Genomic DNA, 26,050 nt, shown 5'->3' with positions numbered 1-26,050 from the left:
GTGAGGATGGAGAACCTGCTGCCAGCGCTCCCAAGTCTGGAGGATTTGGCCCCTGGAGACAGCGTCAGCGTCCCCGTCCCTCTCAGGTCCCTCTGCCAGGTGACTGTGTCACACTTTCCCCTCCAACCTCTGACATCACCCAGCACATCCACCCTGTATTTGATGCTGGTTCATCTTTTGTTTGACAAAGTTGAGGACATAAATAGATAATTTTCACAAACTTTTGTACACATCTGGAACTGTGGGATCTTGTGGAGGTGGGAAGACAGACTTCATCCAACATCACTTGTTCGTGATTTTAAATGCATGTTACACCTGGTTTTGCAATGTTTTCCCCATATTTCAATATCTACAAGTTTACTCCGAGATGTCTTCCCCTAATTTAATATCTGTTTACTCCAAAATATTTATAAATTTATTTTATACATTCATCTGCTCCTTTAATAAATCGTTTTCAATTATGTTTTTACATTTTTGTAGAAAGCGTTGAGTATTTACCTTTTGAAAGGGTTACAGGCTCCAAAGATGCATAAGTTTTCAAATAAAGGAAGGACATTTAAAATGCGAGTTAATGTCTAGGATGGCATATACTGTCTACATAAGTGAGGATGTATGCAAAGACAAAAGTGCATGGATTTATTACAGACTGATTTTTTTTTTTTTTTTTTTTTTTTTGAGACAGAGTCTCACTTTGTTGCCCGGGCTAGAGTGAGTGCAGTGGCATCAGCCTAGCTCACAGCAACCTCAGACTCCTGGGCTTAAGCGATCCTACTGCCTCAGCCTCCCGAGTAGCTAGGACTACAGGCATGAGCCACCATGCCCGGCTAATTTTTTTGTATATATATTTTTAGTTGGCCAGATAATTTCTTTCTATTTTTAGTAGAGACGGGCTCTCACTCTTGCTGAGGCTGGTCTCGAACTCCTGACCTCGAGCGATCCACCCGCCTCGGCCTCCCAGAGCTAGGATTACAGGCGTGAGCATGTCAGTGAATGCTCAGGTGTGAAGGTGGCCATGGGTCATGTGTGTGTCTGCCCCACCTCCACCCTCCTTGGATGAGGGAGGAGAGAAATAAGGACACTGGGGAGGACACTTGGTATCCTCCATGACATTGATTCCCACGGGAGGGACACCTTATCTGTGTGGGGTAGATGTCCAGTCCCTGTGTCTTCTCCACAGAGCAGAGCCAGCCTCTGCCTTCTGTCCTGGACACAGTCAGTGTGGCACTGAGGTCGCTATGAGAGGAGAAGCAAAGACAGAAAAGAGGAGGAGACGCGTTCAGAGGGGCGGGGAAGAATGTGGTCCTGGCAGGGCTGTGTCTGGGGAAACTGACCAAGGAGAGCGGGCTCCGCCAGGGCCCAGGGGGAGTCAGGACGCTCTTCGTGTGCCTGAGAGTGACAGGTGTGCTAGGGCTGGGAGGAGCTGGTGAATGACCCTGAGGGACAGGAGCTCAGAGGTTTGGGGTCCCCAGGGGAGGCAGAAAAGGCAACATGGGGAGGACCAGGGGAGGGAGGAGCACCCTGGCAGAGAGGAAGCCACCATGGGATCTGCACAGAGAGCCCTGCCCTCCAGGGGAGCCTCAGGGACCTGCAGAAGGGGATGGAATGAATGGCTGGGGGTGTGAGGCAGCTACAGGCACAGAAAACCTGTGGGAAGACTGACACAGTCATAGCACAGTCCAATCTCAGCTGAGTGAAGCCTCTGTGGGGCTCTCATACCTCTATGTGTCACCTACTCTATGACTTGCAATGTGGGAAAGTCCCACACCCTTCATCCTCTCAGGAACCTAAAGATCCCCTTTCCCTCAAAAGGTCCCTGTCTCCACCTGTCCTCCCTGTTCTCAGGTCACTCTGGGCAGGGACCTGACTGTGCTGACTGACTTTGCTGCTGCTGCTCAGGTCTTCACAGTGGGAGCAGGTGGCAGCTCAGGAACTGCACACGGGCTGGGGGTGGGGAGGGTGGTCACCTCATTGGTAGTGGGGACAGGAACCTGCCTCTGAGCTGCACTTGCCTGGCTCACAGTGTTGTCATGTGGAGTGTATATGACATGTGAATGTCCGTGGAGCCCTTTGGGGACACCCAGCACAGCCTCCTGGGCTCCACACTGTTGACAGGGGACACTTGAGTCTGTCCTGTCCTTCTTGGTGGGTGGAGTCACCTCATGCAGATATAACCCTGCCATGCTCTTCTCCACCCCGTGGTGGGACTCTGGCCTGGACAGAGGGTCTGTTTGGGTGGAGCAGGAAGAGATGGCCTGAGTCACCCCCATGGGCTGAGGGAAGCCCATGGACCCGTGTCTCCCTGGGGTGGAGCTGTCCCTCCTGCACCAGAGTCCCACACCCATGGGGTCATCACACCCAGTCCCACAAGAGGAGGTTCAGCCATTTCTCTAGTGAGGACTTAATGGTCTTTCTCTCTCTCTCTCCCTCTCTCTCTCTCTCTCTCTCTCTCTCTCTCTCTCTCTCTCTCTCTCTCTCTCACACACACACACACACACACACACACACACACACACACCCCTGACCCACTACGCCCCATCCTGCCCACAGACTCACAACCCTCTGCTCATTTGCACAGCACCACTGAGCCCTCCTGGCAGATGAAGCTGCTTCTGACCCTTTTCCCACCTGGGGAAAGGTAGTGCGGGGTGCTGGAGCCTTTGCTCCCCAGGGTCCCTCGTGTGGGGTCACCATGGAGTGCAGGGATCCACAGTTGGCCTTCTGCATCCCCACCCTTGTACTCGCCACCCCCTGCAGGGACATCAGTGACCAGACTGGCAGGTCATGGTTTCTACTCTCAATTAGGCTTTCCCCACACTCTGCTCACACCTTCATAATGTCCCTCTTTATTGAATTTGTGTCTGTTTATATGAGTTTTGAGTGCATCAGCCTTTCCTGCAGGATCCCTAATTAACACTCCCAATCATGTGTGGATGACAAACAAACTAATTTGTGCAAATAAATTAAATGTACCATGAAAGACTCATAATTGTCAATGCACTTGTTTCCATTGGAAAGATTCTGTGTCCTGAGCAAGGAACAGCTGTCAACATACAGGTGACAAGACTCAGAATGTCCTATTAGCCACGGTGTAGACATCCTGGAGGTGGAACAGAGGTTCCATGGAAGCGCTGCGGCCTCTCACAATGGGGCAAAAATGCCTGAAGTTTTCACCACAGATTCTGGCTGTTGCCACAGCAATGAGAGCCCAGTGACCTCATGGGATGGTCCTCGGGCTCTGACCACGATGTCAGCTAGAAAGGGTGAATAGTTCTTCTTTCAAGAGAGAGACGTCAGTGCCAGAGGGTCTGGCGTTAGCACACTTGGATAAACAGGCAATATTTCAATATCATCCTGAAGATATTTTTTTCGTTTGTGAGAATTTAGAAACATTGAATGGAAAATTCAGAGTAGAGCGTTTTTGAAGCCAAAGGTGCTTCCAAGTAGAGTGTGCATGTACCCCAGTTATTTTCAAATTTCAAAATTGCATATGATGACACCCTGAGCAGACTGAGGTTTGTGTCCCACTTCCCCATCTGCCTGTGTCACTGTGAGAAGCACTGCTGTCCCACATGGCGCAGTAATAGTCAGCCTCGTCCTCAGGCTGCAGCCCAGAGATGTGCAGGATCCCTGCGTTGGCTGAGGCATCTTTGGAGCCAGAGAAGTGGCTGGGGACCCCGGAGCCCTGGTGCTTATCTGAGTCAGACTTGAACTTCAGCAGGTACCGGGGAGGGCTCCCTGGCTTCTGCTGCTGCCAGTGTATAATATAGCTGCCAACGCTGAAGCCACTGCTCAGGGCGCAGGTGAGTCTGGCTGATGCTCCAGGAGAGGCAGAGAGGCAGGGCGGCTGGGTCAGCACAGGTTGGGACAGGGAACCTGTAAAGAGAGACACTCGTGGGTGCTGGGGCAGAATCCAGGGTAAAGTCCTTAGACAAAGGAGCTGACACAGGATGGAAACTGAGACTCAGTTTACAAGGCCTGTCCCTACCTGTGCAGTGAGAGAGGATCACGAGGAGGAGAGGAGCCCAGGCCATGGTGGACACAGCCCCTGGTCCCCACAGTGGGGCTGGGTTGCCCCAGGCCTCCTTTTGTCCCTACCTCTGCAGAGGAGGGGCTGCTCATGCAAACGTGTTTCCATCCAGGGACTGAGAGCCCCTCCCTGAGCCCTGGGCTGGAGCTCAGTTCTCCCTGCACACTGAGGAGGAGGCAGCTTTGCTTTGCCCCTTGGGGGAGCCCTGGGAGGAAGCACCTGCTGAGACCATACAAAGGGCCCTGCTCAGGGGACTCTGCCAGGCCAGAGAGGACACAACTGCTGAGTCCCCATCAGTGAGCACAGGGCCCTGCCCTTAGGCTCAGGCTCCTTGGAGTGACTGGTTCTCACTGATCAGCTGTGTAGTGACCGCAGGGCTGTCCCCCATCACCCCCTGCTGGTGACAGGCACACACCTCTCCATGGCACAGAGACCTGAGAGCCCAGCTGGCCTCTGCAGCTCCCCAGTCAGTGTCTCTGGTCACACAGCCATGGGCTGAGTCCCTGGTGGAGTGACCCCAGCACACTGTGAGTGATCACTGGGGTTTCTCACTCCCAGAAGGAGCCCTGGGCTATCAGAGGTGCAATTACATGCATATATAACTTTTTAAGATGCAGCACCCCCAAAGTACATTCTAGAAACCCTTATGTGCCATCATGGTGGGCACCACATGTGCTAGAACATCTGAGCTGGTCTGACTGGTGTGATTGTGCTATTCAGGGCAACGGTGTAAAAGAGAAATGTTGAAGGAATTGGCTCAGTGATATGTTTAACATTCACCAATTCAGAAAACATTTCAAAAGTCACACAATGATTTTGGAATGTTGATACTGACAGACTTGAGTTGTGAATCAATAGTAGCTGGGTAGGCACAGCATGTACCAGTTCATAGCGCAAAACATTTCTTAATTTTATGGAGATTTATCTCCCTACATTTGTATTTTTCTGTTTATCTGTGCCATATATTTCATACCAGTATCTTTTTTTTGATGAAATACAACTTCTTTATATTCTAAATATAATTTCCCTACTTGTAGTTCCTTACTCATATTTTTATAGTTTACTAAGAAGGTAAGTTTGACACTTTAACATTCCTGCAGAAACGTTGACTGCCTGGACAGGTGAATGCAGAGACCATCGCTCCCTCACTGCGTCCCGGATGCAAATCTGCTTTAACTGTGCACATAGTCCCCACACTCCTCCACCCAGAGGCTCTTTCAGTAAATAAGCTGTGACCAGGATCCCCTGCTTCCTGCAGGCCTCTCACTTAAGGCATCCAGACAGATAATTCCCCCTCTGGTCCACCAGGTCACCCCCTGGCTAAAAATCTGGCACTGACTCCCCAGGGCTGTTGGCATGAACCCCACAGTCCTCACCCCCTCAGCCCCTTCCTGGTCTGGCCCCGCCCACCCCACAGCCCCCCTGCAGCCCCTCCCCTCGCTCTGGGGCTCCAGCCACGCCCACTGCTCTGTCCTGGGACACCCTGAGCTCCTGCCCCTGCCCTGGCTGCAGCCAGCACCTGCTCTGTCTGTGGGAGAGACGGGCTCCAGCTGGAGGCCAGGGTGGGAGTGACATTTTGAAATAGTCCTAGATATATTCTATGTATCATAAATAATTTTATAAATTTCCATTTTATTTATAGTGCTATGATGTGTTGTCTTCTGGGTAGCTGTCACCCTCTGTTCCACACCTACTTTTTTGCATCAGGGATTTTTCATTCCAGCAAATTGGCAGCCTCTATGTGCATTAGACATGCAAATAGCGTTTCCAATTGCACCCCTCAGTCACTGAGGATGTGATCCTGTGGAGTCTCACGTCCTCTAGGGGTGGGTGGGTGTGAGAAGGCATCGCATACTAAATGTAGTTTAAACTGAGACTGGAAGAATATTAGGAGTTGGCCCTCTGGCAGGGAGGTCAGAAGAATCAGGAGAATCCAAGGCAGCAGATTTATGTTCCTTCTCCCGGGGCCTGTTCATCAAGTTAGAATCCCCCCTGCATGTTGCCCTTTGGCTCAGCCAAAGCCAAAGGGGCCGTGTGCAGAGTCACAGAGACCTTGCTCTGTGCAGCTTCCTGCTCTCCAGTGTCTTGCTCTGAGAATCCCAGTCATCCCTGTACCTGTGACTCTCACCTCTGTGTCCTCAGCTCAGTGACACTCTCATGATCAGCTGGGACTCCATCTTCTTCTGGGTCAAAAAGTCAGTCTAGAAAGAAATCCGCAGCCACTGTTGGGCTCATCTGTGAGGGCACATGTGTATGCGTGTGGAAACATGTGTGTGTGCATCTGTGTGTGTGTGTGGTGGACGTGCATGTGTTGTATGTATATGTGTGCCTGTGTGTCCATAAGGGTTTGTGCATCTGCTTGTGCAAATGTTCTTTTCTTCTCTGAGGTTGCAGCATCTGGTTCTCCTCATTGTCCAATGTGCAATGTCAGGAAACAACTATTTCAGTATCTGCTCCTGTCCTGCAGTTGTGTGAGGTGTAAGGGGTGGACCTGTCACTCCATACTACATCATGGATGGAATCAGAAATTATGACAGGCTCCTGGTGTCACTGTCTTTGCATATTTATCTTATTAGCATTTAGTAAGTTTTATCCATCCATGATACTTTCCTTATGCCCATAGTAGTCAGTCCTGATTGATTTCTGTTAGGGTTTACTGAGCATCTCAGATGTGTTTTTTACACCAAGTTAGGGACCTATTTTGTTATCACTTTTCAAACACATTCTTCTGTCCCTTTCCCCTGCTGCTGTCCTTCTGAGACTTTCACTATGTGTATGTTGACACATGGGATGGTGTCACACGGGTCCCTCAAGTTCGGCACATTGTTTTTATTCTGATATCTTTCTGTTTTTCAGGCAGAATAATATCAACTGATCTACCTCATGTTGGGTTACTCTTTCTTTTTTATTTCTTTATTAATGTTCCATATATGATGAGACTTACTTATGAAATTTGTCTTAATTTTTGACATGATTTTGTTTATTACATTCAGCATATTTATAATAGCTGATTCAAAGTCTTTTTCTACTAGTTCAATGTCCGTGATTATTTGGGGATAATTTTCACCAACATTTTAGTGTTTATTTCCTTTGCTTTATGTTTTGTTGTTGCTGTAATGTTTTCTGTTTTGTAGCCTATGGGGACAATAATTTCTTGTTTCTTTAATTGACTGACTATTTCATTTTGAAAAATGGAGATTTCAAGTAATATGATGTGAAAACTCTGGAAATCAGATCCATTCCTTGCTGATTTCTGTTGTTGTCCTTCTTATTATTCTTCTTATTATTATTTTGTAGTAGTTGTTATTGTTGTTGATGGTTTATGGTTATGGTTGATGGTTTTCTGTCCTAAGACTGTATTCTCTGCATGTGTCGACACTGAAGTCTCAGTTTAAATATATTAATGGTTAAATATTGGTGCCTTGAAGAAATGTGTGTCTCAACATTCCCCAAAGGCTCTCTGCATGTGTTGCGCACAATTTCAACACTCTGTCAATTCGTAACTCTGCCTTGGCCTCCAATTCATCTTGCAGGGATCTCCAATTTCAGCCAGTGGAGAAAGAGTAGGGGATCCTGAGCTCTAACCTGAACATAAACATACCCCAGGGCATATACGTGGCCTTCTGTACCCACAAGAATATGTCAAGGCTTATCAACACCACCTGTGGACACCCCACACCTGGCACTTGTTTTCCCTTAGAAGGATTTTGATCAACTCTGTGTTTATTCCACCTCACACACTGTCTCAGGCACTCTCAGTGTGAACAAAGGCCAGCCCTTATTCCACAACACATTGAGGATGGAGCAGCTTAAACCAAACAAGCTCTGAGTCAATTCAAATTCAGAAAAGTGCTGAGAGGAAGGCTTTTCTTAAAGCATCCAGAGAGTTCAAGTAATGACTGCAGTCTGTGGATAGGGCTGTTTGGGAAACTCCAAGCCTATTACTTTGTTATTCCAATTAATATTTTTCACAGCTACAGTGGTTCTGAGGCTGTTAATTTTCAGGGCTTCCATGGATCTGGGGAGATTTGCAATAAAAACAACAGAGCTCTTGTTCTTAAAAATGTCCCTCCTTTTTCTTAAATGGAACTCACATTGCTGTAAGCCTTTACTAAATGTCCAGAGTTCTGAGAAAATTGATTTAGACAATTTTTCCCTCTGTTCTTATGATCTTGTATGGTGGAAAAAGTTTTCAAAGGGCCCCATTCCATCATTGCATAAGTGTTTCCTGACTACCTGTTTTTGGAAAAAGAAATCTTTTCAGGCTCAGAGCTGTCAAAGTTTCCTAACTGGCCCTTTAGTTTCCTTTTATTTCTTACATTCTTGGATATCAGTTGTCATCTTATGTACATTGGGATCAATTTCTCAACCTTGTCCCCTACTCCAGAAATCCAAACACTGAACACTTAAGAGAACCTTTGGAAACAGCCAAAGGACTTAAGGTTTGTTCTCACACCAGCCACAAATTTTTATTCTCTGTCTCTCTGCATTTATTCAGAGTGTGCTTCCTACCATACAGATAGAATCTTAACATTTCTTAGAAGTAAATAAAATTATTTTAAGGGTGGTCACTTAAATAATCCTCAAAAAGGCAGGAGTGAGGTATGTTCTGGAGTCTCAGTGTTTGAATCTGGAAAGGAGAATGTCCTCGCATCCCCCATGTGGTGACAGTGTAGTAACCAGCATGAGGTGGCAGAATCTGTTGCTACATTTCCATCATTCCTACAGATCTGTTCACACTAAGGAGCTTGGCCTAGCAGCCTGGTTCCCAGAGAATCCTTCAGAGGAATCAGACTGCAACTAGTTCTCTCATTGAAAAATGTCTAACAAAAAAAGTCAATATTTTTCAGAGTTCAGACCACCACACACTGATTCTGGGATCCAGGTGGCAGCCTTGGTAGCAGAGTGGAGAAAACAGTTTTTGTCCCACTTCCCCATTCATCTGGATCACTGTGCTTCAACCATATGAACCAGCAGTGCTATAATCTGCGCCACAGTAATAGTCAGCCTCGTCCTCGGACTGGATGTTGGAGATGGTTAAGTAGCGGTCAGCCCCGGAGCTGGAGCCTGAGAAGCGATCGGGGATCCCGTCCCCCTTACCGTGGCTTCCATCACTATTAACATACATCAAGTACCGAGGGGCCTTCCCCGGCTGCTGCTGATGCCACGCAATGCCATAGTTGCTGTGTCCACTGCTCAGGGTGCAGGTGAGCTTGGCCGAGGCTCCCAGGGAGGCAGATGCAGAGGGCGGCTGAGTCAGCACAGGCTGGGAGAGGGACCCTGGAAACACAGACACACATTATGTCCTGGAGGAAGGACAAGAGGGAAGGGCAGTGTGGCATGGGTCTGGGAGGTGGCGTCAGTGAGCTGGGGGTCGGGATGCTGAGGACCGTCCTGACCTGTGCAGTGGAGGAGGAGGGTGAGGAGGAGGAGGGGGGCCCAGGCCATGGTGCAGACGCCCCAGAGCTGTGCTGAGGCTGCCACGCTGCAGGTGTCTCTTATCCACCCTCCAGCCCCAGAGGAGGGAGGGGGGCCCTGCATGCAAATGTGCTGCTCCTCCCCTGCCCACCAAGCCCGCCCTGGGCCTGTGTGCAGCCCCAGTGTCTGGGTGTCATTACCGGGAGTGGGGCCTGGGCTGGGTCTGTCCTGAGGCTCCCCAGGGGCCCAGAGAAGATCCAGCTGCTGGCTTCCCTGAGCTCAGACCAGAGCCCAGGGTCAAGTGTCTGGTCTCCCAGCTGAGCCCCACATACCTTCAGTGACAGGCTCACAGCGCCCCCTGCTGCCCACACCCACAGCAATGTGTCTGTGACCAGATGCCAGGGTGTTCTGACAGAGGCTCCTGCCCCCACCAGGGCCTTGACCACTGCCTGCTCCCTGCACAAGGGCAGAGTGAGGCCCCTCCTCTGGGCGGCTCCCACCTTGTCTCAGTCCTTAGTTTTCTCTTCCTCCTCGGTGGGAACAGGACACACAACTCACCCCATTAACAAACAAGGGGTCCTCAGGGGAAGGGACGAATCATCTACAAACTGAGCCTGAAACACAAAGTCCGTGAGCTGAGAACAAGGGCAGATCAACTAGGAACCCACTTCCCAGGCTGCTCCCAAAGCCAGGTTCTCTCTCCCTCCTTGGTTCCTCAGGAGGTAACGCCCAGGGACAGAGTGGGGAGTGTCTGGGGGGATAAGTGAGGACGCGGGGTCACTCACTGGGTTCCCCACAAATGAGAAGGGGCCCAGGGAGTGTAAGAAAAAGGAATCAGTGTGGTTTAAAAAGGGAAGATGTGGACTTAGAGCTTCTTCAGACATAACAGGCTGTGGAGCTCAAAGAAAGAAGAGAAGATGTGAATGACAACTTCTAAGGAAACATATGGAAAATGTCCACAACTCCTCTGAGATAAAGACCTTGCTGATTAATGGAGAAGGTCACAGGGCAGAGGGGGGCTGTGGGAAAGGTTGGGAGACCAAAGATCTGAGAAGAGAAGTCAGAAATCAAAGAGAGGATGGGTAGGGTGAGGATGGTCCACACTGTAGAAGGGACTGGAGGAGAATCCGGTGGGGACATTGGGCAGGATCCAGACAGGGGGTCAGGTGGAAGGATATTTGGGGTGTATTTGCTTTCATTCCTGTTTCATTTCTTACAGAAAGTGGAGCCTCTTCCAGCTTTTCAACTATTTTGTCTGGTCCTCTGCCCGCCTGGGTGGAGGGGTGCCTCTTTGATCAAAATTTTTCATTTTCCTCTGAGCAAGATTTCTCTTTGGTTTCTGTCAGCTAATGTCATCCCTTTTTAACTTTCCATCATTCTTATGAATTTTGTCACATGAAAACACCTATGAGACCAGGTGCAGTGGCCCATGTCTGTAATCCTAGCACTCTGGGAGGCTTAGGTGGGAGGATAGCTGGAGCTCAGGTGTTTGAGACCACCTTGAGCAAGAGCGAGACTTCATCTCCATTAAAAATGGAAAAAAATAGCTGGGCATGGTGGCACCTGTAGTCCCAGCTAATCAGGAGGCTGAGGCAGGAGGATCACTGGAGCCCAGAAGTTTGAGGTTGCAGTGAGCTATGATGATGCCACTGCACTCTAGCTGGGGTGACAGAGCCAAACTCTGTGTCACTCCACACCCCTGAGTCAGAGTCCACATGTTACAGGATTCCAGATGACCCCTGTGCACGTGCACGTCTGAGGAGCTCTGGTCTGATACAGGCAGGAAGGCGCTGGTGGGTTTGGTGTTGGATTGTTCCTCAGGCCTCAGTCTGCTCTGTTTCCTGCCAGTGTGCCCAGCAACTGCCCTCATGTACCCTATTATGTGCGTGATGCACCAGGCATGGTGCACTCGGGGCTTTTGAATATAGCGGGCATCTCCCCCTGAGCTCACAAATTCACAGAGACGACTGGAAGTGTTTTAGTAATAACAGATTATCTTCCCCTCTTCACATTTTATACCAGTGAACAAGTAGAATTACATAAAAAGCTATAATTTTGCATTAGTACTTATAATCTTAATAGTATTAAGCAGTGCTTGAGTATTTATGTATTTTTAAGAAATGGGAGTTCTTTATATTAACCTTACATGAGAATCACAGTTTTCTAAGTTAGAAATATGAGTACAAATATTATTTTATTATTTGTGTTCATATTTCTAACTTTGAAATCTGTGATTGCAGAACAACGGAGAGCAAAGATGAAAGAAATGCATTCAAATGAGGAATATTGTTATGCTGATTGTTTGGTGCATTGACTTCCCAAGACTGCTGTCACAGTCCACCACAGCCTGGTGGTCACAGCTCTGCAGGCTGCTCCTCCAAATTCACAGAGAGGGCCACGTCCCTCTGACACCTCTAAGGGAAACTTCGTTCCTCTCCCTGGCTTCTGGTGGTTCACCTCCAATCTTTCCTGTCCCTTGACTTGCAGCTGCATAAGTCCAGTGTCTGCCCCCATCTTCACATGGCATCGTCTCTGTGTCCCCTGTCTTCACAAGGCCATATTCTTATAAGGACACCAAGCACATTGTGTCAGGAGACCACCCTAACCCAATATGACCTCTTTATCTAGTAATAATGACTTCTACAATGGCATTATTTCTCAAAATTAGACACCATTCTACAGTACTGGAAGTTAGGACTTCAGTGTATCTTCTTGGGGTGAAATCTTTTTACATTACATTAGAGAAGAATCCTTTTCTAAATAAATTATAATTTTTAAATTTAAAATTATGCAATGCATGTGTACTGCATGACAATAAAGCCTAGTAATATAAACTTTTTTTTAATATTCAAAAAGAGGATTTCTTCCTCCTTAGTTTGCAATAAGAATGTCATTGGAGATGTGTTTGACCTTAGCCTTTACATCTGATCCTACTGTTACTTACTGTTCTTTTTAGAAGGCAGAATGATTCAGCTCTACTTTCTGTGGACCAATTTATTCCATATCTTCCAGAAATATCCTCTGCTAGAAGGTGAAAATGTGAATATGAATCATTTCAGACACTGCCATTCACCTTTCTAAGTAGAGTCAACATTTAGGCTGCCCTTGGGGCTCAGGTATCCTGTCATGTGATCTTGATATCATATGATCATATTTGTACCAGGCTCAGTCAAAAGCAGGTGATGTCTTGGTTTGTTATCTCTGCCTCTCACTGTGCTGAGCTCCACTGTAGTGTGGCATGCAGTGTCCTCAGCCCTGTCCTTGGGCTGGGCCCCCAAGAGGATCAGGGCAGCTTTGCCTCCAGTGAGGGAGACTGGCAACGGGGTTGGCGTCCAGGAGTGTTTGCTGTTTGTATCATAAATCGATGTCCTGGGGACTTTGCCATGCTTCTGCTGGACCCAGCATGGATAGTGGCCATTTGTGGAGCCACAGGTGAGAATGACTGTCCCTTGTGGGGATATTGTCAATGAGGACTCCTGAGTCACCAAAACCTGAGGGATGATGTATGAAAGAAAAAGAGACTCATGTTAGGAATGAGGAACAAAAGCTGAGAAATCCCTGCAGAGGCTGGTTTCATGGAGATGAACCTGGGCAGGGGGTAAGGAGGAAGAGGAGGAGGAGGAGAGGAGTCCAGGCCATGGTGTGGACTTTCCAGAGATCCCCAGGACCCACAGCTGCTGCTGGACTTGGAATGTTCTTTTATCTCCTCCTCAGCTCCCTGGTAGTAGGGCGTGCGTGTGAGTGGTGCCTTCTGAGAACACGAGCCCTTTACCAACACACCTGCACCACCCGATTCTGAACGCTCGGCCCAGAGGGCAGCTCCTCGGTCAGGGAGGCTGGGCTGGTGTGAGCTCCGAGCTTGCCCCTTGGGAGGAAGCACCTGCCGTCACCACTAACTCAGGCTGCTGAGCAGGGGCCCAGGGACCATGCATGTGAACCATGGGGGTTTATCAGGCCTTGCTGACCTCTGAGAAGATCCACAGCTCCCCCTGCTGGGCTGTGATAACCTTTGTCTGTACTTTCTTTTCTAGTTGTGTTGAACATCCTCCCTAATGCTTGGATTTTTTTCTTGTTACTTGTTCCCGGGTTCATCCAGAGAGGTCAGAGAGGGTTGTTTTTTTTTTCTAATTTATTTTTACTTTTTAGTGCTAAAATTTCTATTGGTTTGATGTAATATCTTCTACGTTTTTTCTGAGATTTGCTTCTTTTCCATTTGTTTCAAGAATATCTGAAATTGCTCATCAAAATGATTCCATGACGCTGATTTCAGTATCTCTGTTATATAATTTCAACACTAACTTGTCTCAGTGTTGGTGTCTGTGGATTGTCTTTTCTTTTTCAGGTTGTGATTTTTCTGGTTCTTGACAAATTCGTTATCATATCAGTGACACTTTTGCTAAAATTTACACTTGTTTCATTTAAATGTTTATTCATTTATTATTTCAAAAGATTTGAGGTACAAGTGGTGTTTTATTACATGGATATGTTGTATATTAGTGAAATATGAGGTTCAGGTGTACCCATCACCTGAATTGTGTACATTATATCTAATAGGTAACTTTTTATCCTGAACCTCATCCCAATCTCCACCCTTCTGAGTGTCCAGTGACCCTTGTGTCACTGTGTATGACCATGTGTACCCACAGCTTAGCTCCCACGTATAAGTGAGAACATGTGGCATTTGTTTTTGTTTGTTCATTTCTAAGTCACCACTTAGAATAATGGCCTCCAATTCTATCCAAGTTGTTGGAAATGGCATTATTTCATTTGTGTTGGCTGAATAGTATTCCATGGAGAGAGAGAGAGAGAGAGAGTGTGTGTGTGTGTGTGTGTGTGTGTGTGTGTGTGTGTGTGTGTGTCACATTTTGTTTATCCAGCCCTCGGCTGATGGGCACTTAAGTTCACTCAGTACCTTTGTGATTGTGAACTGTGCTGCAATAAACACACAAAGGCAGGTATCTTTTGAGATAATTTTTTTCCTTTGTGTAGATGTCCAATAATGAAGTTGCTGGATAAAATGCATCTATTGAGATTATCATACAGTTTTTGTGTTTGGTTCTGTTTATGTGGTGAATCACATTTATCACCTGACATACGTTGAAACATCCTTGCAGCTCTGTGCTGAAACCTACTTGATCATGGTGAATTAGTATTTTTTATGTGCTGTTGGAGTCTGTTTGCTGGCATTGTGTTGAGTACTTTGCATCTGCATTTATCAGGGATGTGGGTCTGTACTGGTGCTGTGTTCAGCTGCAGTGCTGAGAGTGGACCTGCTGACCTCGTGCCCCAGCTCAGGGCAATGCTGTCAGCATTCCCTCTTCCTCTGCACTGTGAGACAGCTGGTGTGTGGTTTGTTTGTCAAGTTTAATGGTGTCCCCCTCTAAGTATCAGCATCTGAACATTTTTTGGTCATGGACGGATACTGAATTTTATCAAATGCTTTTTCTGTATTGATTGATGAAGTCATGTGGTTGTTCTTTGGCCCATAAATATGGTGGATTGTATTGGGTTACCTTTGCATAGTGAACCAACTTGTAATGACCTCCATTTGGCATGGTGTGCACTTCTTGTCATCTGTTACTTAAGTACATTTGGTAATCTTTTCTGAATAATTTATATGTTTCTAAGTGACATCTGCTTTGTTCGTTTGTTTGTTTTACTACCAGGAGAATGTTGGTACCAGCAGTAGATTGCTCCATTTGGGAAGAATTGTTATCCTAAGCACATTCAGTGTGTGAATCACAAACTGAAAGTATCTATTTATTTATTTAATTTTTCTTCATTCCTCTTTCAATAGTTTGTACTTTTCAGTGTATAAGACTTTTAATTTTCTCAAATTTATCTTTAATATTTCACATTCATACTACTACAAATATTGATTTTACTTAATAATGTTTGCTGGTTCATTACTAGTGCATAGAACAAAAATTATTTCTGTGTGCGGATATTGTGTCACAAAACCCAGATGGAAGCATTTGAACCAGTAGCATCCCTCAGTCCCTCCTAGACCCTGAGCAGGGCATGGGTGGAACCAATGTATTTTTGTCTCTTCCAATGTCTCCACTGAGATCTTTTTCAACTCTAATGAAGCTTTTTTTTTTTTTGCCTATGAAAACCTGAATAGGATAAGAATGTATTACCTGTCTAAAAGTTGAATGATTATGACACTTTGAGATCTACCAGTTCATAGAAAATGGCATGTTGGTTGAAGATGTGACAACAGAAGTCACTCCCTGAGCTAGACTTGCTCAGAGCCACCAGGAGGGGTGACGGCACGAGGCCAGGAGATTGGAAAGGAGGTTTTTGTCTCACTTCCCTTTGGGTCTGGAGCACTGTGTAAGCGTTAGCGCTGTTGTGCCATATCAAACAGTAGTAGTCAGCCTCGTCCTCAGGCTGCAGCCCAGAGATGTGCAGGATCCCTGCATTGGCCGAGGCATCTTTGGATCCAGAGAAGCGGCTGGGGACCCCGGAGCCCTGGTGCTTATCTGAGTCAGACTTGAAACTCAGGAGGTACCGGGGAGGGCTCCCTGGCTTCTGCTGGTACCAGCGTATGGTGTAGCTAGTGACACTGAAGCCACTGCTCAGGGTGCAGGTGAGTCTGGCCGATGATCCCAGGGATGCCGAGAGGGAGGGCGGCTGGGTCAGCACAGGCTGGGACAGGGAACCTGCAAACACAGACACCCAGGCGTTGGAGCAGTTAAAAGTTAGGCTGCTTGAGGGCGTGTGCCAGAGGGGCTGACACAGGCTGCGGCTGCCCCAGGTCTCTGAGGACCGGCCTCACCTGTGCAGTGAGACAGGAGAACAAGAAGGAGAGGTGTCCAGGCCATGGCGGACACTGCCCTGCTGACACCCAGTCTCAGCTGTTACCCGGGGCGGCTTTATCTTCCTCAAGGGCCTGGAAGGGGAGGGGCTGGCCCCACACATTTGTTTCTCTTCCTGGTGATCTCTGCCCCACCCTGAGAAGCAGCTGCAGCCTGGGCTTGGTTCACCGCACATTGAGGACAAACGGGTGAGACTCAGAGTTGGCCACGTGGGAGGAACCAGGGAGGAAGCAGCAGTTGGAACCTTCCACAGACCTGTGAGCAGGAGGACACGGCTACTGAGTCCCCATCAGTGAGCACAGGGCCCAGCCCCAAAGCCCAGGATCCCTGGAGTGACTGGTCCTCACTGAGCACCTGTGTAGGGACCACACAGCTGTCCGCCAGCGCCCCCTGCTGGTCACAGGCACACACCTCCCCATGGCCCAGAGACCTGAGAGCCCAGCTGGTCTCTGCAGCTCCCCAGTCACTGTCCCTGTCACACACTTTTGTGCTCATTCCCACTCTTGTGATGCTGAGTCACCATACAATTACTGTTTTCTCTCTTCCCATATGAGTCCCTGTGTAGGGAAGGTGCAACCATATATAGAAATGACAACTTAAAGCCTTTCCAAAAAGGATGCTGCAAAAATTATGTCCTTTCTTAAGCACACAATTTACAACAGGCATATATTTCAGGCTTCTGTCGTGAATTAATCTATTGATTTCACCCACTCACATTGAAATTGATTTGAGTTTTGTCTCCCATTTTTTAGGTGATTGAATTGATGTACTAATTGACAAACTGAAGGAAGCACAGTGATTCTAAATTTGGCAGCAAGACATGCCCAGACTTTTCTCCTGCTCCCAAATATCCACCTAGATCTGGTGGTGACAATTCCACCGTTACCTCCAGGGACCTCTGAAATGTTGGACCAGGGTTCTAAAGACATTAACTCCACGTTCCCCCCTCACCCCTGAAGACGAGCCAACACATCCTATTCAGCTCCCCTCCCAGATGATGCCCAGCTGGGTGAACTCATAGCTTCTTGGCAATGAGACACAGAGACTAAGAAAAACACTAATATATCCCCAAAACATAATTTAGTAAGATAAAAATGATTTAATTAGAATATCCTCAATTGTAAATTCTCTTACATTATAAAATTTTGAAAATTAGATCTATCTCCCCTTATAGGGTAAAGTCTCAGGACGTTTGACTCTACACATGTCCCTCTTTTGTCCCTGGTGAGGTCACAGTGCACCGCCCTGCTCAGCGTGCAGTGAGTGTCCTGCCGGGACCCCGGTGGTGCTGGCCCTGCTGGAATCCATGAAGCAGCTTCTTGTTCTCCTGCACTGAGTTCTTCTCTCCCATGAACTTTAGAGGAGATTATCGAATCCCCAGCTCTTTTGTCAGTTCTCTTTGGCAAATATGAATCGAGAAGCCAACATATCATAAGGTTAGAACATGCCGTTGCTAGTTGCAGACATTATGCAGGTGAAGGAAGGCAGACAGAGGATGCATGAAAACAAAAGAGGAAAACAGTTTTTGGGTTTGGCTTGTCTCATTGCCAGGAAATTTGTTCTTGTCTTGAGGGCATGACCTCTGAACGTCAGCTAAGACAAGAAACATCACCCATTTAAGTGAGTTGTCAAGGGTTTTTTGTCTCATAAACACCCATGGCAGTGTCAGGCCTGTGCTCTGCTTCTGGTCCTTCTGACCTCGGCCACGGCTCGTCCTCCAGAAGCTGCCTTTTCTCAGCGCTCGGCTCTCCAGGGCTTCGGTTCCCATCACTGCAGTCACTGTCACTGAGCCTGAGCCTGCCATGCAGCACAGACCATCGCGCACCTGCACACGTCTGGCCCAGCATCACTCTCACGGTCTGAAACCGGTTGTCTCCCAAGGACAGTCACATCCAAAGCCTTTGTCCATGTGGGCGACCTTGGTCCCCACAGCTAGACCCAAGGGAGCACAGCACGGTGCCATGCTGGGCACAGACAGGGTGGAGGCTCAGTGTGGGCTTGTGCCCGAGTCCCACACCCATCCCCTGATCACTTCTGATCAATAATGTATAAATGGGCAGAGCTAAGCAAGGTATCTGTGGGGTGGAATCCAGGGCCCGGCCCAGTGAGCTTCTGGGACAGGAAGAGGAGACAGAGTCCCAGGAACAAAGGCAGGGGGAGTGGTGGGGACAGAGCCGGAGGGGAGAAGCCCCCTCTGAAATCTCCTGCCGTCAGGACACCATGGGTGTCAGGCTCACCCCTCCCTCGTTCTGCTAAGTCTCTGTCCTCCCATGAGGACAGTCACACTGATTTTCTCTCTCTCTCTGACTCGCTCTCACACCCCCCGACAGGTACTCACGGACCCGCACACTCGCAAATCCCCCTCATTCTCTCACTCTTTGTTTCTGTGGGGGCACACACCACGCACACGCACACGCACACGCACACACAAGCATTCCCTTTGTGTTTTGCTATTTCTGGCCCTTTGTGGGTCCTCTCCAAGAAACAATCTGTCTTAAGTGGTAGAGGGCAGGAAAGCTGTGTCCTGGGTCCCTGGACAGACTCTGGGAGGGCACAGTCATGGAACCACACATGCAGGATGTCCCCATTATTCACAATTGTCCACTATTGAGAACCCCACCAGACCAGGCCAATAGTGCCACGTGTTGGAGGACAAACGCTCACTCTTTCAGAGGCAGGCCACGGCCGCTGTTGGAAGTGATCCTTGGGGATGTTAGAAAGGACTCCGGACTCTGTGCAGCAATGATGGATGCAGTTTCCATTTCTAAGCTTTTAATATGCAATCAGGGACCCTGAAATCACACCGGCGACCTCTCCTCTAAAGAGCCTTCTTAGTCCATATTATCGTCCAACCAGTAACATATAACCGGGTCTTTCACTTGCAGTGAGAGACAATCAGAATGGTGTCATCCGGGTGCACACTGCAGGTGACAGCACAGTTCCAGCCCAGCAGCTCCCAAGCACAGGCCTACCCACACTCTGCCCATCAGCCTCAGAGCAGCATGTCCTGCACCTGGGCTGGGCTTCTGCCCTCTCTGTCACTGGCCTCCCTGGACTTACATCCATAACCCAAAATGAAATGTGGCTCTGGGACTCCAAACCACCTTCCTGGCCGTCCGGAGCCTCAGACACAGTCAGGTAACAGGGAATTGAGCACGACTGTCTCAAGGCCTTTGTTTCGTCATTGCATTTATTTAATATTTTCATTTCTTTCCTGAGATTTTCTACTGCATCATTCAAGGCAAATATGTTTTACCCAAAGATCTTACAGTGAATCTTTAGGTGAATTTGGGAAGAATAATTATATTAACCACAATGTGTTTTTTCAACTACAGAAAAAGAATACCTATCAATGAATTTAAATTCACTTTCATTTTTTTTGCAATGTTTCATAATTTTCAGTTTAAGTACTTTCAATTTCCTCAGATTTACCATTAAGTATTTCATATTGATATCATTGTAATTTGTATTATTTTTTATTTAGAAATTTGTGGTGTTTCATTGCTCATGGAGAGAATCAAACTCCTTCCTGCAAGGTGGCAGCAGATACCCTTGGCCACACTGAGGCTCTAGGCTGGAAGCCCCTCTGAGACCCTCCGGCCCCTGAGCTGGGTGTAGCCGGAATCGACCCCTTTTGGCCCCTCCTGAGTTTCCACTGAATTTCAACTCTGAGTAGGGATTTCTGCCTGTGGAAATATTAGTAGGGTGAAAAGATATGAGTGATGGATCAGTCTAACAGTTGAACCATATAAAAGAATGTGACATTGTCAGATCGACTATGCTGAGGATAATCAGGTGCTCACAAATAAAGTCATGCCTGAGTGAGACTTTGGCAGATCCTCCAACAAGAGGAGACTCTACCAGACCAGGAGAATAGGGAGAGGTTTTTGTCTCACTTCCCCGTGTGACTGGAGCACTGTGTAAGTGTTAGAGCTGCCATCCCATGTATTACAGTAATAGCCTCGTCCTCAGGCTGCAGCCCAGAGATGTGCAGAATCCCTGCATTGGCCGAGGCATCTTTGGAGCCAGGGAAGTGGCAGAAGAGACCGGAGCCCTGGTGCTTATCTGACTCTGAGTAGTAGTTCAGGAGGTACTGGGGAGGGCTCCCTGGCTTCTACTGGTGCCAAGATATACCATAGCTGCCAACACTGAAGCCACTGCTCAGGGTGCAGGTGAGTCTGGCTGATGCTCCAGGAGATGCAGAGAGGGAGGGTGGCTGAGTCACCACAGGCTGGGACAGGGAACCTGCAAACACAGACACTCGTGTGTGCTGGGGCAGAATCCACAGTAAATTTTCTCAGAGATCTTTGCCAGAAGAGCCAGAATCAAGGTAGAGGCTGTTCCTGGCCTCCAAGTCCTGTCCCTACCTGTGCAGTGAGAGAGGAGCACGAGGAGGAGAGGAGCCCAGGCCATGGTGGACACAGCCCCTGGTCCCCACAGAGGGGCTGGGCTGCCCCAGGCCTCTTTTTGTCCCCACCCTCTGCAGAGGAGGGACTGCTCATGCAAATGTGTTTCCATCCAGGCACTGCCCAGCCCCTCCCTGAGCCCTGGGCTGGAGCTCAGCTCTCCCTGCACACTGAGGAGGAGGCAGCTTTGCTTTGCCCCTTGGGGGAGCCCTGGGAGGAAACCCCTGCTGAGACCATACAAAGAGCCCTGCTCAGGGGACTGTGCCAGGCCAGAGAGGACACAGCAGCTGAGTCCCCATCAGTGAGCACCGGGCCCTGCCCTGAGGCCAAATCTTCTTGGAGAGAATGGTCCTCACTGAGCAGCTCTGTAGGGACCACAGGGCAGTCCCCCAGCTCCCCCTGCTGGTCTCAGGCACACACCTCCCCATGGCCCAGAGACCTGAGGGCCCAGCTGGTCTCTGCAGCTCCCGATGGGCTGAGTCCCTGGTGGAGTGACCCCAACACACTGTGAATGATTACTGGGTTTCTCACTCCCAGAATGAGCCCTGGACTATGAGAGGTGCAATTACATGCATATATAACTTTCTAAGATGCAGCACTCCCAAAGTACATTCTAGAAAATCCTAGATGACCCTTATGTGCCATCATGGTGAGCATCACAGGTGCTAGAACATCTGAGCTGGTCTGACTGGTGTGATTGTGCTATTCAGGGCAACGGTGTAGAAGAGAAATGTTGAAGGAATTGGCTCAGTGATATGTTTAACATTCACCAGTTCAGAAAACATTTCGAAAGTCACACAATGATTTTGGAATTTTCATACTGACAGACTTGAGCTGTGAATCAATAGTAGTTGGGTAGCACAACACGTACCAGTTCATAGCGCAAAACATTTCTTAATTTTATGGAGACTTATCTCCCTACATTTGTATTTTTCTGTTTATCTGTGCCATATATTTCATACCAGTATCTTGTTTTTGATGAAATACAACTTATTTATATTGTAAATATAATTTCCCTATTTCTAGTTCCTTACTCATATTTTTATAGTTTACTAAGAAGGTAAGTTTGACACTTTAACATTCCTGCAGAAACGTTGACTCCCTGGACAGGTGAATGCAGAGACCATCGCTCCCTCACTGCGTCCCGGATGCAAATCTGCTTTAACTGTGCACATAGTCCCCACACTCCTCCACCCAGAGGCTCTTTCAGTAAATAAGCTGCGACCAGGATCCCCTGCTTCCTGCAGGGCTCTCACTTAAGGCATCCAGACAGATAATTCCCCCTCTGGTCCACCAGGTCAACCCCTGGCTAGAAATCTGGCACTGACTCCCCAGGGCTGTTGGCATGAACCCCACAGTCCTCACTTCCTCATCACCTTCCTGGTCTGGCCCCGCCCACCCCACAGCCCCCCTGCAGCCCCTCCCCTGGCTCTGGGGCTCCAGCCACGCCCACTGCTCTGTCCTGGGTCACCCTGAGCTCCTGCACCTGCCCTGGCTGCAGCCAGCGCCTGCTCTGTCTGTGGGAGAGACGGGCTCCAGCTGGAGGCCAGGGTGGGAGTGACATTTTGAAATGGTCCTAGATATATTCTATGTATCATAAATAATTTTATAAATTTCCATTTTATTTATAGTGCTATGATGTGTTGTCTTCTGGGTAGCTTTCACCCTCTCTTCCACACCTACTTTTTTGCATCAGGGATTTTTCATTCCAGCAAATTGGCAGCCTCTATGTGCATTAGACATGCAAATAGCGTTTCCAATTGCACCCCTCGGTCACTGAGGATGTGATTCTGTGGGGTCTCACGTCCGCTAGGGGTGGGTGGGTGTGAGAAGGCTTCTCATACTAAATGTAGTTTAAACTGAGACTGGAAGAATATTAGGAGTTGGCCCTCTGGCAGGGAGGTCAGAAGAATCAGGAGAATCCAAGGCAGCAGATTTATGTTCCTTCTCCCGGGGCCTGTTCATCAAGTTAGAATCCCCCCTGCATGTTGCCCTTTGGCTCAGCCAAAGTCAAAGGGGCCGTGTGCAGAGTCACAGAGATCTTGCTCTGTGCAGCTTCCTGCTCTCCAGTGTCTTGCTCTGAGAATCCCAGTCATCCCTGTACCTGTGACTTTCACCTCTGTGTCCTCAGCTCAGTGACACCCTCAGGATCAGCTGGGGCTCCATCTTCTTCTGGTACAAAAGGTCAGTCTAGAAAGAAATCCGCAGCCACCGTTGGGCTCATCTGTGAGGGCACATGTTATGCGTGTGGAAACATGCGTGTGTGCATCTGTGTGTGTGTGTGGTGGACATGCATGTGTTGTATGTATATGTGTGCCTGTGTGTCCATAAGGGTTTGTGCATCTGCTTGTGCAAATGTTCTTTTCTTCTCTGAGGTTGCAGCATCTGGTTCTCCTCATTGTCCAATGTGCAATGTCAGGAAACAACTATTTCAGTACCTGCTCCTGTCCTGGAGCTGTGTGAGGTGTAAGGGCTGGACCTGTCACTCCATACTACATCATGGATGGAATCAGAAATTATGACAGGCTCCTGGAGTCACTGTCTTTGCATATTTATCTTATTAGCATTTAGTAAGTTTTATCTATCTGTGATACTTTCCTTATGCCCATAGTAATCAGTTCTGATTGATTTCTGTTAGGGTTTATTGAGCATCTCAGATGTGTTTTTTACACCAAGTTAGGGACCTATTTTGTTATCACTTTTCAAACACATTCTTCTGTCCCTTTCCCCTGCTGCTGTCCTTCTGAGACTTTCACCATGTGTATGTTGACACATGGGATGGTGTCACACGGGTCCCTCAAGTTCGGCACATTGTTTTTATTCTGATATCTTTCTGTTTTTCAGGCAGAATAATATCAACTGATCTACCTCATGTTGGGTTACTCTTTCTTTTTTATTTCTTTATTAATGTTCCATATATGATGAGACTTACTTATGAAATTTGTCTTAATTTTTGACATGATTTTGTTTATTACATTCAGCATATTTATAATAGCTGATTCGAAGTCTTTTTCTACTAGTTCAATGTCCGTGATTATTTGGGGATAATTTTCACCAACATTTTAGTGTTTATTTCCTTTGCTTTATGTTTTGTTGTTGCTGTAATGTTTTCTGTTTTGTAGCCTATGGGGACAATAATTTCTTGTTTCTTTAATTGACTGACTATTTCATTTTGAAAAATGGAGATTTCAAGTAATATGATGTGAAAACTCTGGAAATCAGATCCATTCCTTGCTGATTTCTGTTGTTGTCCTTCTTATTATTCTTCTTCTTATTATTTTGTAGTAGTTGTTGTTGTTGTTGATGGTTTATGGTTATGGTTGATGGTTTTCTGTCCTAAGACTGTATTCTCTGCATGTGTCGACACTGAAGTCTCAGTTTAAATACATTAATGGTTAAATATTGGTGCCTTGAAGAAATGTGTGTCTCAACATTCCCCAAAGGCTCTCTGCATGTGTTGCGCACAATTTCAACACTCTGTCAATTCGTAACTCTGCCTTGGCCTCCAATTCATCTTGCAGGGATCTCCAATTTCAGCCAGTGGAGAAACAGTAGGGGATCCTTAGCTCTCACCTGAACATAAACATACCCCAGGGCATATACGTGGCCTTCTGTACCCACAAGAATATGTCAAGGCTTATCAACACCACCTGTGGACACCCCACACCTGGCACTTGTTTTCCCTTAGAAGGATTTCGATCACCTCTGTGTTTATTCCACCTCACACACTGTCTCAGGCACTCCCAGTGTGAACAAATGCCAGCCCTTATTCCACAACACATTGAGGATGGAGCAGCTTAAACCAAACAAGCTCTGAGTCAATTCAAATTCAGAAAAGTGCTGAGAGGAAGGCTTTTCTTAAAGCATCCAGAGAGTTAAAGTAATGACTGCAGTCTGTGGATAGGGCTGTTTGGGAAACTCCAAGCCTATTATTTTGTTATTCCAATTAATATTTTTCACAGCTACAGTGGTTCTGAGGCTGTTAATTTTCAGGGCTTCCATGGATCTGGGGAGATTTGCAATAAAAACAACAGAGCTCTTGTTCTTAAAAATGTCCCTCCTTTTTCTTAAATGGAACTCACATTGCTGTAAGCCTTTACTAAATGTCCAGAGTTCTGAGAAAGTTGATTTAGACAATTTTTCCCTCTGTTCTTATGATCTTGTATGGTGGAAAAGGTTTTCAAAGGGCCCCATTCCATCATTGGATAAGTGTTTCCTGACTACCTGTTTTTGGAAAAAGAAACCTTTTCAGGCTCAGAGCTGTCAAAGTTTCCTAACTGGCCCTTTAGTTTCCTTTTATTTCTTACATTCTTGGATATCAGTTGTCATCTTATGTACGTTGGGATCAATTTCTCAACCTTGTCCCCTACTCCAGGAATCCAAACACTGAACACTTAAGAGAACCTTTGGAAACAGCCAAAGGACTTAAGGTTTGTTCTCACACCAGCCACAAATTTTTATTCTCTGTCTCTCTGCATTTATTCAGAGTGTGTTTCCTACCATATAGATAGAATCTGAAAATTTCTTAGAAGGAAATAAAATTATTTTAAGGGTGGTCACTTAAATAATCCTCCAAAAGGCAGGAGTGAGGTATGTCCTGGAGTCTCAGTGTTTGAATCTGGAAAGGAGAATGTCCTCGCATCCCCCATGTAGTGACAGTGTAGCAACCAGCATGAGGTGACAGGATCCGTTGCTACATTTCCATCATTCCTACAGATCTGTTCACTCTAAGGAGCTTGGCCTAGCAGCCTGGTTCCCAGAGAACCCTTCAGAGGAATCAGACTGCAACTAGTTCTCTCACTGAAAAATGTCTAACAAAAAAAGTCAATATTTTTCAGGGTTCACACCACCGCACACTGTTTCTGGGATCCAGGTGGCAGCCTTGGTAGCAGAGTGGAGAAAACAGTTTTTGTCCCACTTCCCCATTCATCTGGATCACTGTGCTTCAACGATATGAACCACCACTGCCATAACCTGCACCACAGTAATAGTCAGCCTCGTCCTCAGACTGGATGCTGGAGATGGTTAAGTAGCGGTCAGCCCCGGAGCTGGAGCCCGAGAAGCGATCAGGGATCCCGTCCCCCTTGCTGTGGCTTCCATCACTCTTAAGCCACATCAAGTACCGAGGGGCCTTCCCCGGCTGCTGCTGATGCCACGCAATGCCATAGTTGCTGTATCCACTGCTCAGGGTGCAGGTGAGCTTGGCTCCCAGGGAGGCAGACGCAGAGGGCGACTGAGTCAGCACAGGCTGGGAGAGGGACCCTGGAAACACAGATACGCATTATGTCCTGGAGGAAGGACAAGAGGGAAGGGTAGGGTGGCATGGGTCTGGGAGGTGGTGTCAGTGAGCTGGGGGTCGGGATGCTGAGGACCGTCCT

General features: G+C 47.6%; 1 protein-coding gene and 1 gene segment (V, D, J or C); both read right to left on the bottom strand.

The window, feature by feature from the left end:
* LOC123625663 (immunoglobulin lambda-1 light chain-like) overlaps positions 1 to 26,050 on the bottom strand; it is a 995,149-nt gene that overhangs the window by 738,899 nt on the left and 230,200 nt on the right. The window contains exon 2 of one of the 2 annotated variants that reach the window (XM_045534192.1): positions 25,623 to 25,934. The exons of the other annotated variant lie outside the window; for it this stretch is intronic. Coding sequence (XP_045390148.1) covers positions 25,623 to 25,934 — 312 coding nt within the window. The remainder of the gene's footprint in view (positions 1 to 25,622; positions 25,935 to 26,050) is intronic. 2 annotated transcript variants of the gene reach the window in all.
* On the bottom strand, positions 8,985 to 9,521 carry LOC123626202. The segment is given in 2 exon segments: positions 8,985 to 9,307; positions 9,427 to 9,521. Coding segments are annotated over 2 exon segments (372 nt in total).

Source organism: Lemur catta, chromosome 21 (assembly GCF_020740605.2).
Source record: "Lemur catta isolate mLemCat1 chromosome 21, mLemCat1.pri, whole genome shotgun sequence".
Classification (NCBI taxonomy): Eukaryota; Metazoa; Chordata; class Mammalia; order Primates; family Lemuridae; genus Lemur; species Lemur catta.
The sequence above is the reverse complement of the archived record's forward strand: the minus strand, read 5'-3'. Positions and strand labels throughout refer to the sequence as shown.